Source organism: Nylanderia fulva, unplaced genomic scaffold (assembly GCF_048542155.1).
Source record: "Nylanderia fulva isolate GAGA-0341 unplaced genomic scaffold, ASM4854215v1 Scaffold252, whole genome shotgun sequence".
Taxonomy (NCBI): Eukaryota; Metazoa; Arthropoda; class Insecta; order Hymenoptera; family Formicidae; genus Nylanderia; species Nylanderia fulva.
In genome coordinates, this window is record NW_028190317.1 from 64,698 (window position 1) to 83,962 (window position 19,265).

General features: G+C 35.6%; 3 protein-coding genes and 3 long non-coding RNA genes across 6 annotated transcripts; all 6 read left to right on the plus strand.

Moving 5' to 3' along the window:
• Window positions 1-277: 277 nt before the first annotated feature.
• LOC146722934 (uncharacterized) lies at window positions 278-928 on the plus strand. The gene is made up of 3 exons (XR_014924851.1): window positions 278-445; window positions 704-802; window positions 887-928. It is a non-coding gene; the product is annotated as an uncharacterized LOC146722934 (long non-coding RNA).
• An 8-nt stretch (window positions 929-936) lies between these two features.
• Window positions 937-1,878, plus strand: LOC146722935 (uncharacterized; the record flags this gene model as incomplete). The annotated part of the gene is made up of 1 exon (XM_085483512.1): window positions 937-1,878. A coding segment is annotated over one exon (942 nt), but the record flags the coding sequence as incomplete, so codon positions are not given.
• Window positions 1,879-1,891: 13 nt separating this feature from the next.
• LOC146722936 (uncharacterized) lies at window positions 1,892-3,188 on the plus strand. The gene is made up of 2 exons (XM_085483513.1): window positions 1,892-2,958; window positions 3,180-3,188. The coding sequence occupies exons 1-2, from the start codon at window positions 1,972-1,974 to the stop codon at window positions 3,186-3,188; spliced, it is 996 nt and encodes a 331-aa protein (XP_085339639.1). The 5' UTR covers window positions 1,892-1,971.
• A 219-nt stretch (window positions 3,189-3,407) lies between these two features.
• On the plus strand, window positions 3,408-3,950 carry LOC146722937 (uncharacterized). The gene is made up of 2 exons (XR_014924852.1): window positions 3,408-3,469; window positions 3,833-3,950. It is a non-coding gene; the product is annotated as an uncharacterized LOC146722937 (long non-coding RNA).
• An 84-nt stretch (window positions 3,951-4,034) lies between these two features.
• Window positions 4,035-14,190, plus strand: LOC114934916 (uncharacterized). The gene is made up of 4 exons (XM_085483508.1): window positions 4,035-4,885; window positions 5,022-5,496; window positions 13,051-13,302; window positions 13,827-14,190. Exons 1-4 carry the CDS (start codon window positions 4,589-4,591, stop codon window positions 14,042-14,044), a joined length of 1,242 nt encoding a protein of 413 aa, XP_085339634.1. The 5' UTR covers window positions 4,035-4,588; the 3' UTR covers window positions 14,045-14,190.
• Window positions 14,191-18,363: 4,173 nt separating this feature from the next.
• On the plus strand, window positions 18,364-18,748 carry LOC146722938 (uncharacterized). The gene is made up of 2 exons (XR_014924854.1): window positions 18,364-18,490; window positions 18,644-18,748. It is a non-coding gene; the product is annotated as an uncharacterized LOC146722938 (long non-coding RNA).
• The last annotated feature ends 517 nt before the right edge of the window (window positions 18,749-19,265 follow it).

A 19,265-nucleotide genomic window follows, 5' to 3' on the forward strand; every position in this document is an offset into this window, starting at 1 on the left:
TTATTAGCAGCAAGAAGCTGAAATCTATTTTATTTAACATTTGCGCAATGAGTTTTTGCGCCGACACGTTTGATGCTATCATATAAAAGCATCTTTATATCCAAATAATCCAATAGGATCGCATTGGAGCGAGAAGTATGTTGGGGGGGAGCCTGCTATGCGAACAAACTTATAATTTGGCGGGACCGGCACCTTCCATATTTATTAGCAATATTGCATAAGAAATTGCGTAATATATATAAGATTTCGGTTTACATTTAATGAAAATCTTTTCGTTTCGTTTGTACGCGATTGCATCACATTAAGTGAAAAATGTCACGATATATATTATTTTTTTGTAATTATCATAAATATCATGTAAATATAAAACACAAGAGAAGACGCGTAAAATGTCCAGTTAGGAATCGTAAAAAAACATGTATTATACGTACAATTGCACAGAATAGTAAGTATCACCATTCTATATTTATTTAAAATAATATAAAATGTTTTCATTGCAATAATATTGTTAATATTGAGCACAACAGCACGTAACCTTTTTATTCGATTTTTAACAGGTTAATATTAACTTAAGTCGTAAAAATCTAAAGTTTTTACTTAGCACTGCTTTTTAATTTTCTTTTCAGTTAAATTCTTGCATCAACGCGTTAATTTCTGGTTATTTATATATAAATAATTGAAATTACTATATTTATTGTTACAGAAAATAAAAATGATCTTCTTGCAATTGCTAAAAGTTTAAATACAAATAATCCACGTATTGCTCTGAAAAACATAAAATTAATTGTCAATAATAATAATAGTAAGTATTACAGTATTATAATTCTAAAACTACATGCAATATATTGCATTTCTATTTTTTACAGTAATTATACTTTTTTTGTAGAAACTACAGAAATACCACAAGATGCTTGCATTATCAATATGAACTATACTAAAAAGAATACTAATACTAACAATTTATATAATGCTATTGATTTTGACAATAATGTAGTATCATTTCTTTATAATGGACAAGGCCACAATGCAAATGATCAAAGTAACATCAATTATCTTATAAAACACGTTGATTCTAATAACGGATTTAAAACGAAAATTATTGGTAATACTGATAATTTTACAAATAATAATGCCGATAATAATGGAAATGATAGCATTGTAGATAATATTAATGACAATAATTCTGCGAATAGTACTGATTTTGATAACAACGGGACATTTTCTAATGAACATGATCACACTGCAATAAATGATGAAAATTGTGTAACTAATAATTCTAACAAAATTGTTGGTTGTGATAATGCTATGATAATTTCTAGTGAGTCTAATAATGAGCAGAATAGAGTAAAGGCTACTAAACTTAACATTACATTTTCCTGTAATGACAGAAATCATAATGTAGTAGATAGCACTATTAATGCTAACAGTTCTGCAAATGATACTGATTTTGATAATGTGATACTTTCTTATGAGAACAATAATGGTTGCAAAACAGTACATAGTGATATCAATAATTCTACGAATGATAATGATCCTAATATTGATACATCATGTTCTAATGAACATGATCACAATGCAATAAATGATGAAGGTTGCATCACTAATAATTCTAACAAAATTGTTGGTTGTGATAATGCTATGATAATTTCTAGTGAGTCTAATAATGAGCAGAATAGAGTAAAGGCTACTAAACTTAACATTACATTTTCCTGTAATGACAGAAATCATAATGTAGTAGATAGCACTATTAATGCTAACAGTTCAGCAAATGATACTGATTTTGATAATGTGATACTTTCTTATGAGAACAATAATGGTTGCAAAACAGTACATAGTGATATCAATAATTCTACAAATGATAATGATCCTAATATTGATACATTATGTTCTAATGAACATGATCACAATGCAATAAATGATGAAGGTTGCGTCACTAATAATTCTAACAAAATTGTTGGTTGTGATAATGCTATGATAATTTCTAATGAGTCTAATAATGAGCAGAATAGAGTAAAGGCTACTAAACTTAACATTACATTTTCCTGTAATGATAGAAATCATAATGTAGTAGATAGTACTATTAATGCTAACAATTCTGCAAATGATATTGATTTTAATAATGTGATATCTTTTTGTGATAATAGTAATGGTTGTAAAACGGTAGATAGTAATATCAGTATCAATAATTCTACGAATGATAATGATTCTAATATTGATATATCACTTTTGTGCAATAATAATAACATTAATGCTAATAATTCTAAGAATAACTGTGAGTTTGATAATAATGTGATATTTTCTTGTGATGATGACAATAACTGTCATGTAAATACTGATATTGATATTAATTTTATGAACAGTAATAATTATCATAATAATAATCTGACATTTTCCAGTGATAATGACAATTTCAATGTGTCTGAAACGGGTATTGTTCTCAAAGATGTCATGATATTTCCTTTTAACGATGATTATAATTCTAGTATCTTAAATGATCTCACTAACGCCAAAGCTTCTATAAATTATAATAATAGTGATAACAATATGATTTCCTGTGATGATGAAAATATTAACGACAACATTGCTTGTGCAAACACATTAAGTAATGATAGTTATAATAATATGATTTCCCGTGATGATATTAATGACAATATTGCTTCTGCAAACACATCAAGTACTTCGGAATATCTACCTTCAGCATCGGAAATTACAATTGAAAAAGAAATTACGGAACATGAAAGCTTCCGCAATAATGTTTCTGCAACTAATGATAAAAATTCTTCAGAATCACTGATAAATCTTTCTTCTATCAATACATTTGGTTGTAGAGAAGACAATTTATATGTTCCATTTTCTCAACCTAAGGGACATCAAAAAAAAAATTTTTGCTACTATTGCAAAAAGTTTCAGAGTAAAATTGCACGTCATTTAGAAAACGTGCATAAATTGGAACCTGAAGTAAAGAAATTTGTATTATTACCAAAAGGTGATCATATTTTTCAATTCTGTATAATTATTTAAGTTTATAGTATATTTTTTTATAAATATTGATTATTTGTTAAATATAATATATTAATATGTTATAATTTTTATTAATATATTTACATTATATATACATTATTTACATTATATATACATTATTTACATTATATATACATTACTTAATATTCTCATTGCAGGTAATTTAGAAAGAAAACAAATTATAGAGTCTATTAGAAAAAAAAGGAATTTCATACATAATACGGATCCTTTCTTAAATACGGGAGAATTAATTGTTTGTCGAAGGCCTGCCAAAAATAGTTGCAAAACAGTACAAGATTTTATAAGTTGCGCAAAGTGTAAAGGATGGTTCACTAAAAATAATATCAGGCATCATTTTAAAGAATGTGTAGGAAAATCGAAAGGCAGAAATGTACAAGTTTTAGGACGTGCTTTGATGGGCAGAATTCATGAATGTGCAATTGAGACAGTAAGAAAATTTTTATTCCCAGTTTTGAGGAAAGATGATGTTACACAAAGTATTAAATATGATAAATTTATTTATAAATATTATGTATAAATATTATTTGTTTACAAATATTATAATTAAATTACACACAATATGGTATATGATGCAAAATAATAATCCATATATAACTTTTGTATATAGGTTGCTGATAAATACGTAATATAAATATTTAATATAAATATTTTTTTAATATAATATTAATGTGTTATAATTTTTATTAATATATTTACATTATATATACATTATTTACATTACATATACATTATTTACATTATATATACATTATTTACATTATATATACATTATTTAATATTCTCATTGCAGGTAATTTAGAAAGAAAACAAATTATAGAGTCTATTAGAAAGAAAGGGAATTTCATACACAATACGGATCCTTCCTTAAATACGGGAGAATTAATTGTTTGTCGAAGGCCTGCCAAAAATAGTTGCAAAACAGTACAAGATTTTATAAGTTGCGCAAAGTGTAAAGGATGGTTCACTAAAAATAATATCAGGCATCATTTTAAAGAATGTGTAGGAGAATCCAAAGGCAGAAATGTACAAGTTTTAGGACGTGCTGTGATGGGCAGAATTCATGAATGTGCAAGTGAGACAGTAAGAAAAGTTTTATTCCCAGTTTTGAGGGAAGATGATGTTACACAAAGTATTAAATATGATAAATTAATAATAACATTTGCGAACAAATTATGTATCAAGTACAATCATCAACACCAACAAGATATGATACGTGCTAAACTTCGATTATTAGGAAGGTTTCTTATCGCAATGAAAGAATATAACTCTAACATAACAGAGTTTTTCTGATATATATAATCCTTCCATATATGATGATTGTCTGAAAGCAGTAAATAAAGTAGCTCATTTTGATGATATTAATAAAAAATATGGTGCACCATCAGTTGCGTCAAATATTGGGACATATTTAAAACAAATTGGTAATTTGTTAATAACTGAATGCATAAAAGCTAATGATATAGAAAAGCAAAATGCTACAGAAAACTTTTTAAAATTATTACAAGAAGATTATGGTATATCTATAAACAAAACAGTAGAAGAAAATATGACACAAAATAAAAGACAGAAAAAAGTTATGCTTCCATCTATGGAAGATATAAAAAAATTACACTCATATCTAAATAACGAAAGAAAATCATTGTATGCAAAACTTCAGAAGAAATTTAAATACGAAACATTGCTAGAACTTGCAAAAGTTACACTTACATCAATGCAAGTTTTTAATAGAAGAAGAGCAGGAGAAATAGAACGGGTTACTATTGACGATTTTATTACTCGCGAAGGTATAACGAAAGAAACTCATTTAGATTTATACAAATCATTAGGCACAAAATTACAGCAGGTAAAAATTATTATTACTATTATTTATTTATAAATATTATGTATAAATATTATTTATTTACAAGTATTATAATTAAATTACGCACAATATGGTATATGATGCAAAATAATAATCTACATATAACTTTTGTATATAGGTTGCTGATAAATACGTAAGATTCTTAATTCGTGGAAAATTGGGACGTACAGTGCCTGTGATTTTAGACATGGAATTAGTACAATGTGTTGAACTAATTTTGAACCAGCGAAAGGATGCAAATGTTCCTGAAAAAAATCCGTATGTGTTTGGCATACCTAGTAGTACCAAACGCCATTTCAAATATTTAAGAGCGTGTATCCTTATGCGATATTTTTCTAAAAAATGTGATGCACAAATACCACATTCTTTAAGAGGTACTGAATTACGTAAACATATTGCTACAACATGCATTACGTTAAATTTATCTGACAATGAAGTGGATGATTTGGCGAACTTTATGGGACATCACGAGAAAATTCATAAACGCCATTATCGACAGTCAATAGCAGCTGTAGAGATAGTTCGTATGACGAAATTTCTTGAAGCAGCATTAGGTGAAAATGAGCAACAGCAATCTAATAATAGTGATTCAGGTATATACACTATTTATCTTATTATATATATGCCACAAGTACTTTTTATATATTAATTTTTGTATAAAATATAATATATTAATTATTGTATTCCTTTTTTAAACTTTTCTGCATTCTTAATATATCTATTTAATTAGAAGAAAAAATCAGACAAAAGTCCGTATAAACCAAAACTTATGAAATTAAGGCTAATGTGTGCCACGATCATGGATGTCTGTGTAGAAATAAAAGTAGTAATAATGAATGCAACTGTTCACGAACGCGATGCGAGAGAAAGGATCGCGCGGCACCAAAGGATGAGTCACTTTTATATTTGAAAAAAAGACTTTAATATTATCCACAATTAAAAAAACAACACTTTAACAAACTTTTCACAATAGTAATTATTTACAGAAAAATCGGAATCAAATCAGAGTGCGGAGTAAGCGGCGGTCGTCAACGTGGTTTTGCGGTTTATCTAATAAGCGGTTTGTGATATGTGTTTCACGGCGGAAAGGCGATAAGATGAAAAGTTTCGTCGACGCCCCTTTTATCAATGCGGTGCTAGGGCCCGTCACGTCATCACGCACCAATTGATTTCGATCACTTCAAAAGTGGTGATGTGACGCAAGGGCGCCGAACGTTATTGGCTGCCCGGTTCTCGCGCGGAGTAGGCACGGGCCTGACATGCGCGAGCGGATCGATTATTTTATTGATTGGCCTTCCAGAGCCACGTGATCGCTTTGCGCATGTGTTTTGCGACATCGGCAGTTATATCTCCGTGCGGTACCCGTTGCGGGATTGTTATTTATTATGACATTTTAATTGCCCTAATGATTTATGTACGTAGATATTTTGATCTGGGTGAATTTTTTTTCTATTGTTTATTTTACCGCGACGCATGATAATAACAACTGAAATAGATTAGAATGGATAGGCTTACTTACTTGAAATTGCATGAAATAACTCGGATTTATTTGCAATCTCAAACATCCCGCCCGCCTTGTTACGTTGTGACGAAACAATTCGTTGATGATTGCTGGCCGCGGGCCGCGCTTTATTGGTCGGTGATTGTGGCGGTGCGGCTGCGCGTCACGACGCACGTGGTGATCGCGTGTCGCGCTAGACTCGATCAGCTGTGAAATATCCGCCACGTGTTTGGTGAATACCGCGAGTGAGAGTGGTCGCGTAAGACAATGATGCATTATGATGGCATAATTAATGCTCCGTTAGGTGTACAAATGGCGTGTAGTGTTTGAATCGTGTGTGAATTGTGTATTGTGTAAAGTGTGAAAGATGTGACCGGAAGTGTGTATAATTGTGTGTATCGTGTGTGGTGTGCGTCGCGTATCTTTCACGCATCGGTAATCGTCGTGTCTGCTTCAACACCGGGAAGCAGGACGATCTTGACGAGCGGACGCATGAGCTCGGAAGACGCGGTCTTGATGGTGACCACGCGCACCACGCCGTCGTCTCCGTGATGCAGCTTCGTGATCCGGGCAAGCGGCCATCGACTTGGAGGAGAGATCTCGGAGCGCACCAGGCAGAGAGCTCCGATGTGGGGTGCCGTCTCATTCTTCAGCCACTTTGAACGAGAGGTGAGTCCGTGGATGTACTCCTTCGACCACCTCCCCCAGAAGTGATCTCTCATTTGTTGTAGATGTTGCCATCGTGATCTCGAGGAACCAGGTTCGTCTTCCTGCAGCGGCTCAGGGATGGCGAGAAGAGGTGCCCCGATCAGGAAGTGTCCGGGAGTGAGCGCTGAAACATCGTCTGGATCGTCGGAGAGTGCCTGCAACGGTCGAGAATTGAGACATGCTTCAATTTGAGTGAGGAGTGTATTTAATTCCTCGAAGGTGAGGGTGGTTTCGCCTATCACCCTCCGCAGGTGATACTTGGCAGATTTTACAGCGGCCTCCCATAATCCACCGAAGTGCGGGGCCGCCGGCGGATTGAAGTGCCAGCGGATACCCTCCTTGGCAGCTGCGCGTGCGACGCCTCGACCCTCCGGAGATGCCGCAATGAAGAGCTCTCGTAGGGTGCGGTCAGCTCCAACGAAGGTCGTGCCGCAGTCGCTGAAGATGTCGGTGCAGAGACCCCGTCGGGAGACAAATCGGCGAAGAGCGGCGATGAAGGCTTCCGACGAGTAATCTGAGACGAGCTCTAGATGGATGGCCTTCGACCAGAAGCAGATGAAGACCGCAATATAGCCCTTGTAGGCCCGGTGACCGCGGCCCTTGCTGGTCCGGATGAGGATTGGCCCCGCGTAGTCCAGTCCAGTGCGGAGGAATGGCCGTGTTGGAGTGACCCGGCTGTGGGGCAGATTGCCCATAGGTGGTTGTGGTGTTGTCGCTCGCCACCTTGTGCAGGTGACACAGCGATGTAATCGCTGCTTCACCGCTGAACGTCCTCGAAGCACCCAGAACCGCTGTCGAAGCAATCCCAGAGTCAGTTGCACTCCTCCGTGCAAGGTCCGGCGATGACAAGAATCGATCAGCAGTCGAGTCAGCCATGAGGTTGCTGGGACGATCATTGGGTGTCTCTCGTCCTGTGGCAAGAGTGAATTCTTCAGACGTCCTCCCACTCTTAACACGCCTTGTGCATCAATGTATGGAGTCAATTTGGCCAACGGACTGCGTGTTGCAACAGTGCGACCTGCGGAGATGGCGGTGACCTCGTCAGGGAAGTGAAGTGCTTGTACTCCTCGTAACCAGTGCGACAGAGCTACTTCCAACTCGTCCGAGGTCAGTGGCCGTCCAGGTGTGTTAGTTGGTTCTGCCGTGCGAAGCCAGCGACGACACCATGCTGTGACTCGTAACAAGCGGTGCAACGACGAGAAGCGAAGAAGGAGCTCAGGTTCCATGACGACCAGGCTCTTGGTCAGTAGGCTAACGGCTCGTCTCTCAGAAAGGTCGTCCTCCTGGGTGTTCACCTCGGCGATTGGCCATGCAGTCTCTTCCTCCAGCAACCAGGTAGGTCCCGTCCACCATAATGTGTGATTTGTAAGTTCCGACGGAGTAACGCCCCTTGATGCACAATCCGCAGGGTTGTCTTGACCCGCCACGTGTCTCCAGAGTGCATTTGGCAACAGGGTTTGGATGTGGGACACCCGATTGGCAACGAAGGTCTTCCACCGCAAGGCGTGTCCTTGGATCCACTGAAGCGTGACCTTCGAGTCAGACCACAGATGAGTTGGTGTGTCTGTCAAGTCGAGCGTGGTTTGAACATGCTGTGTCAACGTGGTGAGTAAGGCGGCGGCGCAAAGCTCGAGTCTTGGCAAGGTCACTTGCTTGACAGGTGCCACCTTGCTCTTGGCCATTAGCAGCTTCACTGACGTTCCCTCTTTTTCAGCGATGCGGAGGTATACGGCTGCGGCGTACCCTCGTTCGGATGCATCGGCGAAACCATGGAGTTGCAGCGATGAGTCTCCACGTCCAGTGCCTAGCCAGCGAGGTATTCTCAGGCGGTCGAGGAGATGGAGGTCACCCAACAGTTGCTGCCAACGATGAGCGTCGGCTGTCGGCAGTGGGGCATCCCAATCCAATCCCTGAAGCCACGTAGTCTGGATGAGGATCTTTGCGCGGATGACGACTGGAGCGAGCCAACCCATTGGATCGAAGAGACGTGCGGTTTCAGAGAGGACATGTCTCTTCGTGTATTCCTTTATAGACGGTGGACGCAGCACGAAGGAGAACTGATCGTCTTGAGGATGCCATCGAAGTCCTAGCGTTGAGTGGCTCTCCCCATTCCATGAGTGCTGCGATTGTTGCATGCGATGATCCTGCGGGACGCCTGTCAGTATCTCCTCATTGTTGGCTGCCCACTTTTTCAACGGAAATCCACCCGCCTTACAGAGGTTGCGTAGTTCCGTCTGGAGGACGATTGCTCCCTCGAGGGTGGTTGCTCCGGTGACGACGTCATCGACGTAGCAATCCCGTCGCAAGGCCACAGCGCCTCGAGGAAAATGCTCCTCTTCATCCTCAGCTAGTTGGTGAAGAGTCCGTATGGCGAGGAATGGAGCGCAACCGAGACCGTAAGTGACCGTTCTCAACTGGTATTCCTGCACTTCATCGTCCGGAGAATGCCGCCACAGGATCGTCTGGAAGCGACAATCGTCTGGATGCACGAGAATCTGCCGGTACATCTTTTCTATGTCGGCGACGAGGACGTAGCGGTGTTGACGCCATCGGAGCAGCACGTCGGCGAGTGTCGGAAGCAGGTTTGCACCAGTGAGGAGATGCGTGTTCAGCGCTTCCCCTGCTCGCGTTTGCTGCGATCCGTTGAAGACGACCCTCAACTTGGTGGTGGTGCTGGATTCCTTGAAGACCCCATGATGTGGTAAGTAACACTTGTCTTGACGATCAATTACCGCAGTGTTTAGCATCGTCATGTGTCGCAGGTCTTCGTATTCCCGCATGAAGCTGCGGTAGAGGTCACCGAAGCGAGGATCCTGGACGCAGCGTCGCTCCATGGCTGTCAGGAGACGTTCCGCTGGTCTGCGAGTCTCCTCCAGTGCTGTTGGCGGTGAGGAAAATGGCAACCTCACCACATATCTCCCAGCGGCAGTGCGGGTGTGACTGCGCACAAAGAGCTCCTCACATCTTTGTTCGTCGGGAGTGAGGGATGCGACAGCGGTGGGCTCCTGTTCCTGTTCCCAGAATCGACGCACCAGATCAGCGAGGTCATAATCAGCGGTGCAGCGGAACGTGCGGCGGTGATCCTCGGTTGCTGTTGCATCTGACCCCCCGGAGAGAATCCAACCAAGCATGGTCTTCTGGGCGATCGGCATCTCTGGACCGCCCTTGCGTACGCCCTCCTCGATAATAAACGAGCAGACCTCCGCTCCCAGGAGTAACTCCGCGGGGTCGTCGTCCTGGAAGGTTGGGTCGGCCAGCTGGAGGCCTTGAATGTGAGGCCAACGTTGGTTGGTCCTTGATGCGGGACCTTGCGTCAGCAGGAGGCGCGGCAGAACGTATGCCACCACGGAGAGCTTGGCGTTGGTCACGTCTGAAGATATATTCAGCGTGACCTTGCCGCGGGTTGGCCCTGGACGGGCTCCTCCAACCCCGAAGATGGACAGTCCTGTGTGAACTCGAGGTAGTCGTAATCGTTGAGCCACCGTTTCGGAGATGATGGACAGCTCAGAACCCTGATCGAGTAGAGCTCGCACTGCGTGAGGAGATCCATACCTGTCAGCTATGTTGACGCGTGCCGTTGCTAGGAGGATGGCCTTTCGATCCTCGCTCTGATGGGTAGTGGCTAGTGTCGTGGCAAGTGAGGAAGCTGATGCGGCGGCAGACCTGTTGACCTCGGAGGCCGGAGACGCGGTGTGTGCCTCGTGCAACATTGTGTGGTGACGTGCGTTGCAAGTGAAGCAGTTTTTCTTCGATTGACATCGTGAGAGAAAGTGGTTCCCCAGGCAATTGTAACATAGCTTGTTCGTCTCCACGAATGTCTTTCGTTCCGCAGAGGACTTGGCCTTGAACTCACGGCAGGCCATGAGCGTGTGTTTCTCCCGGCACAGTGCACATTGTGGAGATGCCGGTCCGTGCTTGGTGACGTGAGATTTGGCCGCTCGTGCTTCGCCTGAGTGTTTGTTGATCGCTTTCGGTCGTACAGCGTTGAGTGTCAGGATCCGTCGGCTAATGAAATCGAGAAGTGTTTCGAGCGATGGTGGTTCGGCGGATCCTGATGTGGATGACTCCCATTCGAGGCGAGTGGTTGCGTCGAAGAGCTCCGTGACGAGGTAATTGAAGAGGTCCATCCCGTGCGTGTCGATCGGACGACCGATGCTCTCCTGCGCGTTGACGACGGTGGTGGCGGCGTTATGGATGCGACTCAACTCATCGGCGGTATCTCCCTTCATCTTTGACACGTTGACGAATGTGGCAAAGTTGGAACGGATAAGTTCTCTCTTGTTCTCATAATGTTTGCTCAAGATTGCCCAAGCGCGATCGTAATTGTCGCCGGTGACAGGTAATGATCGTATTAATTTTTTAGCTTGTCCGGTCACGCTCGAACGAAGATGGTGAAGACGCTCGATGTTTGAGATCGACGTGTTGTCTCCGATGACGGAGAGGAAAAGGTCTCGGAAGGATGGCCAATCTGCGTAGTTGCCAGAGAACAGCGGCACCTTGATACGCGGCAACGAGGACCTTGAAGCGCCCTCGGTATTCCGGCGAACGGGCGACGGAGGAGACTCCTGGAATTGCTCGGCGTAGCCATCCAGCAAGCTCCGTTGTGCCACATAGAGGTTTTCGGTATCCTCATGCAATCCTGATTTGACATAATCGCTTTCATTGAATTTATCTTTCAGACCTGAGCGGATGAGATCATGCTGCGTCTCAAATTTCGACCACAACTGGTCAATGATCCTGGTGCGAGTGGTGACGGCGCTGGCGGTGATGTTGGCGTTCCCCAGCTTTCTGAGATACTCTACTGAGCGTGCGATGCGAACTTGGACTTCACGCTGACAGTCAATCAGCGTGGGCAGATCCATCTTCGATAGTTTGCTGGATGCTGGCGGACACTCACTTCACGCACCGATGGAACTCACGTTCGCGAACTTGCGGGTGCCGGCTCAACGAGAGATCCGGCTCGAAGGACCAAAAATATATGTTCACGAACGCGATGCGAGAGAAAGGATCGCGCGGCACCAAAGGATGAGTCACTTTTATATTTGAAAAAAAGACTTTAATATTATCCACAATTAAAAAAACAACACTTTAACAAACTTTTCACAATAGTAATTATTTACAGAAAAATCGGAATCAAATCAGAGTGCGAAGTAAGCGGCGGTCGTCAACGTGGTTTTGCGGTTTATCTAATAAGCGGTTTGTGATATGTGTTTCACGGCGGAAAGGCGATAAGATGAAAAGTTTCGTCGACGCCCCTTTTATCAACGCGGTGCTAGGGCCCGTCACGTCATCACGCACCAATTGATTTCGATCACTTCAAAAGTGGTGATGTGACGCAAGGGCGCCGAACGTTATTGGCTGCCCGGTTCTCGCGCGGAGTAGGCACGGGCCTGACATGCGCGAGCGGATCGATTATTTTATTGATTGGCCTTCCAGAGCCACGTGATCGCTTTGCGCATGTGTTTTGCGACATCGGCAGTTATATCTCCGTGCGGTACCCGTTGCGGGATTGTTATTTATTATGACATTTTAATTGCCCTAATGATTTATGTACGTAGATATTTTGATCTGGGTGAATTTTTTTTCTATTGTTTATTTTACCGCGACGCATGATAATAACAACTGAAATAGATTAGAATGGATAGGCTTACTTACTTGAAATTGCATGAAATAACTCGGATTTATTTGCAATCTCAAACAGCAACAATGAAACGTTACGTTTGGAACCTATTAAATCAAAGTATGAATATGATATATTCATTGAAATGGATTCAAATTGAGAATACGTTTCATTATTGTGTTCATTCTCCTTTACTCAATTTTTATGCATCGACGTCCGCGGTTGTAGCATATATTAACCCTTAGTTTCAAGAATTGGTTTACACATATATATACATATATAATAATTATCATAATATTGTATTATTATTAACAGAAGAGGAAGAGATGCAAGAAACAAACAAAGATACTTCGAGTGCAGAATCGGAAAACGATGCCGAAACATGTATGATAAGTTCACGTAAGCCTTCTTTATTACGAACAGAAAGGAAATTACCGAAATTTCTTAGCGTAACAGATGGACAACAAAAATCTGTAAAAAAGAAAATCGTGCATCAAAACCATACAATAGTAAATAATGACAATGATTCTGACGAAACTTATTCCCCAAAGATAAAGAAACGTCGCAGTAGTAAGTTTATTTTCTCATTTTTACATATTGTATTCAGTTTTTATAAATTTATCAAGTCAGAGTGGATTTTCTTTTAAATATTATTTAGTATTATATTTTCATGTGACTATGTCAAAGTATATTAGTATATTAAGCTTTTATTTAAAATGCATTTTTTGATAGAATTTTAATGTACATAATAACAATATTTAATTAAAAAATAATAATGATAAATGATAAAGGTTCCACACACATTAGCTTAATTTAATTATATATTTATTTATATTATTTGTATTTTATATATTATTTTATATTATTTTATATTATTTTATTTTTGTATTCCTATTTCTTTTTATTCTTTTACTTATGACGTTATAATTTTGATATTTTTTTATTAATGAAAGTTTGTCAGTACTCTGAGAAAAATTTTAAAGTAATTTTATTCTATTAGTAATATAAATAAAAATACATTAAAATAAAATTTAAGTAAATTATTGCTTTTTATATAGAAATATTTATTCATAGATAATTAATTTATTTTGTAGCATCTCCATTTGGTATAACAAAACGAAGACGTTGGACGGAAGAAGAACGTAATACAATATTGAAAGAATTTCAAAAAGAAATTACCACTTCACAGCTGCCATCTAACAAAAAAATTTCCTGTGTAAAAGAAAAAAATAAGTGCTTATTTAATCGATCCGTTGCTCAAATTAAAACGTGGATCCATAACTATATATCTGGCAAAATTAAGCGTCATTAAATGAATAAATATTTTTTCAGAAAATATTTATTTAGTCAAATCGGAAATATTTTAATTTTTTATTCAAAAATAATACGTAGATTACTTGTATTTAAGAAATTGCAAAAAATAAGTAGAATACCTAATTTTTATTATTTCAACACATAAAACTTAAAGTTAAATTACGTTGTGAGAATTTTATAAAAAAAGAAGTTAGAGAAGTTGCACTGCGCAAAGTCATTTATTTTGATTTCTTCATATATATATATTATATGTAGAGTAGCAGTACTGTGTAGTTATTACAATTCTTTTATTGATAATATATATTCATGATTACAAGTGCAATATGTGAAATTAATTATATGACGCATTAAGCTAAAAGTTAAGTTACATTGCGAGAATTTTATAAAAAAGAAAGTTAGAGAAGTTGCACTGCGCAAAGTCATTTATTTTGATTTCTTCATATATTTATATTATATGTAGAGTAGCAGTACTGTGTAGTTATTACAATTCTTTTATTGATAATATATATTCATGATTACAAGTGCAATATGTGAAATTAATTATATGACACATTAAGCTAAAAGTTAAGTTACGTTGTGAGAATTTTATAAAAAAAGAAGTTAGAGAAGTTGCACTGCGCAAAGTCATTTATTTTGATTTCTTTATATATTTATATTATATGTAGAGTAGCAGTACTGTGTAAATATTACAATTCTTTTATTGATAATATATATTCATGATTACAAGTGCAATATGTGAAATTAATTATATGACACATTAAGCTAAAAGTTAAGTTACATTGCGAGAATTTTATAAAAAAGAAAGTTAGAGAAGTTGCACTGCGCAAAGTCATTTATTTTGATTTCTTCATATATTTATATTGTATGTAGAGTAGCAGTACTGTGTAGTTATTACAATTCTTTTATTGATAATATATATTCATAATTACAAGTGCAATATGTGAAATTAATTATATGACACATTAAGCTAAAAGTTAAGTTACATTGCGAGAATTTTATAAAAAAGAAAGTTAGAAAAGCTGCACTGCGCAAGCTATTTATTTTGATTTTTTCATATATTTATATTATATGTAGAGTAGCAGTACTGTGTAGTTATTACAATTTTTTTATTGATAATATATATTCATGATTACAAGTGGAATATGTGAAATTAATTATATGACACATTAAGCTAAAAGTTAAGTTACATTGCGAGAATTTTATAAAAAAGAAAGTTAGAGAAGTTGCACTGCGCAAAGTCATTTATTTTGATTTCTTCATATATTTATATTGTATGTACAGTAGCAGTACTGTGTAGTTATTACAATTCTTTTATTGATAATATATATTCATAATTACAAGTGCAATATGTGAAATTAATTATATGACACATTAAGCTAAAAGTTAAGTTACATTGCGAGAATTTTATAAAAAAGAAAGTTAGAAAAGCTGCACTGCGCAAGCTATTTATTTTGATTTTTTCACATATTTATATTATATGTAGAGTAGCAGTACTGTGTAGTTATTTATTACAATTTTTATTGATAATATGTATTCATGATTACAAGTGCAATTTGTGAAATTAATTATATAACACATTAAGCTAAAAGTTAAGTTACATTGCGAGAATTTTATAAAAAAGAAAGCAAAAGCTACACAAGTTTTTTATTTTGATTTCTTCATATATTTATATTATATGTATAGAAGCAATACTTGTAAAGTTATTTATTTTAATTCTTTTATTGATAATATGTATTCATGATTACAAGTGCAACATACTATTATACATATATGTATTAGGTTTGTGTTTTTATATATATAATATACATGTATATGCTCATATGTTCATTGTTCAATTATTATTTTACTAAATATATTTCAAATTGCTTTAAACAAATATAAAAGAATACTTTTTTGTGACTATACATAGAAATATATTTTTACAATTCCTATTATCTACATATTTAATGTTTTATCCTTCTACTTTTTACATAACATTTATATTCATCAAATTGTAAAAAAAAAATAAATCAGTAAAATTAATTTTGATACTAATTATTTAAATAATTGTCCTAAAACAGACAATTATATGCTTTTTCTGATTAACTTTTAAAACAATATTTTATACAATTGCAACTTCTGTAACATTATTATTTTCCATTGATCTAATAATATATATAAAACTGAGTCTGTTGCATTGAAATTTTCGTAATTTTTCAAGATTAATTTCTTGGAATATTACAAAAAGAGGGCCCTCCCGTTTCCTTAAGAGCTCCACAATATTTTTGTATCTCAAAATGTCTCAAATGTTTACTTATTCCTGTCTTTTTAATTAAAAAAGATATTAAGATTAATTCTATATAGCAATGACAAATAGTTTGTAAGTAAAATATAGTGAATTTATCAGTTTAATTAATTTATATAATTTTTTTATATATAAAGGGATTACATATATTATACTTGACAACTAGTAATATATCTTGTGAATACACATTTTATAAATAACACAAGCGCAGAGAAGTAAATTGCATTAGATGTATCGTTTTCATCTAATATCTCTTCTATCAGAAATCTTTATCTTAACTACGATTTTATCTTAAATATAATTATATTTTCTCTCTCTCTCTCTCTCTCTCTCTCTTTCTTTTTATCTTATTTTGAAACTTTATAATTAAGGTTGCTCCCAGAGACACTCATCCACCGATAACAATCAAAAATAAAAATTGAACAATTTGCTCAAATAAGAAATGTGCATCTTTTATATATATAGCATAAAGAATTTAACTTTATATATATTTGTTATCCTACGTGAAAAAGAATATTATTACACTTTATACAAAGTAACCTATTTTAATTTATAAATCAATATATCTTGCAAATCATTTTGAATTAAAAAATTGAACACATATAGCTGTATTCACCCATGTGTTTAATTTTTTAACTCAAAGTCATTTCCGAGCTATTTAATTTACAAATTAAAATGAGTCACCCTATGTAACATTATATTATGTATTATGTATGTTTTATGTATATTTTATTACAGAAAAAAATAACGGTCTTTAATATTGCAACTGATTTATTTGAGAATATATTAAATAAGAAATATATACACACTCACATGTGTCAACCGATTATATACGAAATATTAACGGTTTCATATTATTGATGCTAGAATATTGAGAAACCATTTGTACTGCTACTGCAGTAAATATGTCAGGAAAAACAGTGCTTTACCATGTCAAACCTAAATGCAGCATATTGTATTATATGTATGCAGTATATTATACATATCATAAGTAAATATACATTTCTGTAGTATTTTATTTCTTAAGGAATTTTTCTTCATGTAGTTGTTATATATTTGTTACATATCTCTATAATAGCCAATTGCGTAACTTGAGCTTATTGCGGAACTTGAGTCTATTTGGCTAGAGATTATAAAGTTAGTGAAAATGAAAGTTGTAAGATTGCCAAACATTAATTTCGATCATTTAATTGTCTTAGTATTATTCTTTTAGGACATTAACTATGATTTATCAAAAGACTTCAAAACTGCTACATTATCATACAATGGCAGTTTTGGGGACAATTCTACGAATGATAATGATCCCAATATTGATATATCACTTTTGTGCAATAATAATAACATTAATGCTAATAATTCTAAGAATAACTATGAGTTTGATAATAATGTGATACTTTCTTGTGATGATGATAATAACTGTCATGTAAATACTGATATTGATATTAATTTTATGAACAGTAATAATTCTCTCATAATAATAATCTGACATTTTCCTGTGATAATGACAATTTCAATGTGTCTGAAACGGGTATTCTTCTCAAAGATGTCATGATACTTCCTTTTAACGATGATAATAATTCTAATATCTTAAATGATCTCACTAACGCCAAAACTTCTATAAATTATAATGATAGTGATAATAATATGATTTCCTGTGATGATAAAAATATTAATGACATTGCTTGTGCAAACACATCAAGTAATGATAGTGATAATAATATAATTTCCTGTGATGATAAAAATATTAATGACAACATTGCTTGTGCAAACACATTAAGTAATGATAGTGATAATAATATGATTTCCCGTGATGATATTAATGACAATATTGCTTCTGCAAACACATCAAGTACTTTAGAATATCTACCTTCAGCATCGGAAATTACAATTGACAAAGAAACTACGGAACATGAAAGCTTCCGCAATAACGTATCTACAATTAATGATAAAAATTCTTCAGAATCACTGATAGATCTTTCTTCTATCAATACATTTGGTTGTAGAGAAGACAATTTATATGTTTCATTTTCTCAACCTAAGGGACATCAAAAAAAAATTTTTGCTACTATTGCAAAAAGTTTTAGAGTAAAATTGCACGTCATTTAGAAAACGTGCATAAATTGGAACCTGAAGTAAAGAAATTTGTATTATTACCAAAAGGTGATCATATTTTTCAATTCTGTATAATTATTTAAGTTTATAGTATATTTTTTTATAAATATTGATTATTTTTTAAATATAATATTAATATGTTATAATTTTTATTAATACATTTACATTATATACATACATTATTTAATATTCTCATTGCAGGTAATTTAGAAAGAAAACAAATTATAGAGTCTATTAGAAAGAAAGGGAATTTCATACACAATACGGATCCTTCCTTAAATACGGGAGAATTAATTGTTTGTCGAAGGCCTGCCAAAAATAGTTGCAAAAAATGTTTTCATTGCAATAATATTGTTAATATTGAGCACAACAGCACGTAACCTTTTTATTTGATTTTTAACAGGTTAATATTAACTTGAGTCGTAAAAATCTGAAGTTTTTACTCAGCACTGCTTTTTAATTTTCTTTTCAGTTAAATTCTTACATCAGCGCGTTAATTTCTGATTATTTATATCCAAATAATTGAAATTACTATATTTATTGTTACAGAAAATAAAAATGATTGTCTGGCAATTGCTAAAAATTATTAGAAAAGTTAAGCTAAAAGTAAGCTAAAAGTCTTTCCATCTATGGAAGACATAAAAAAATTACACTCATATCTAAATAACGAAAGAAAATTATTGTATGCAAAACTTCAGAAGAAATTTAAATACGAAACATGGCTAGAACTTGCAACAGTTATATCAATGCAAGTTTTTAATAGAAGAGCAGGAAAAATAGAACGGGTTACTATTGAAGATTTTAATACTCGCGAAGGTATAAC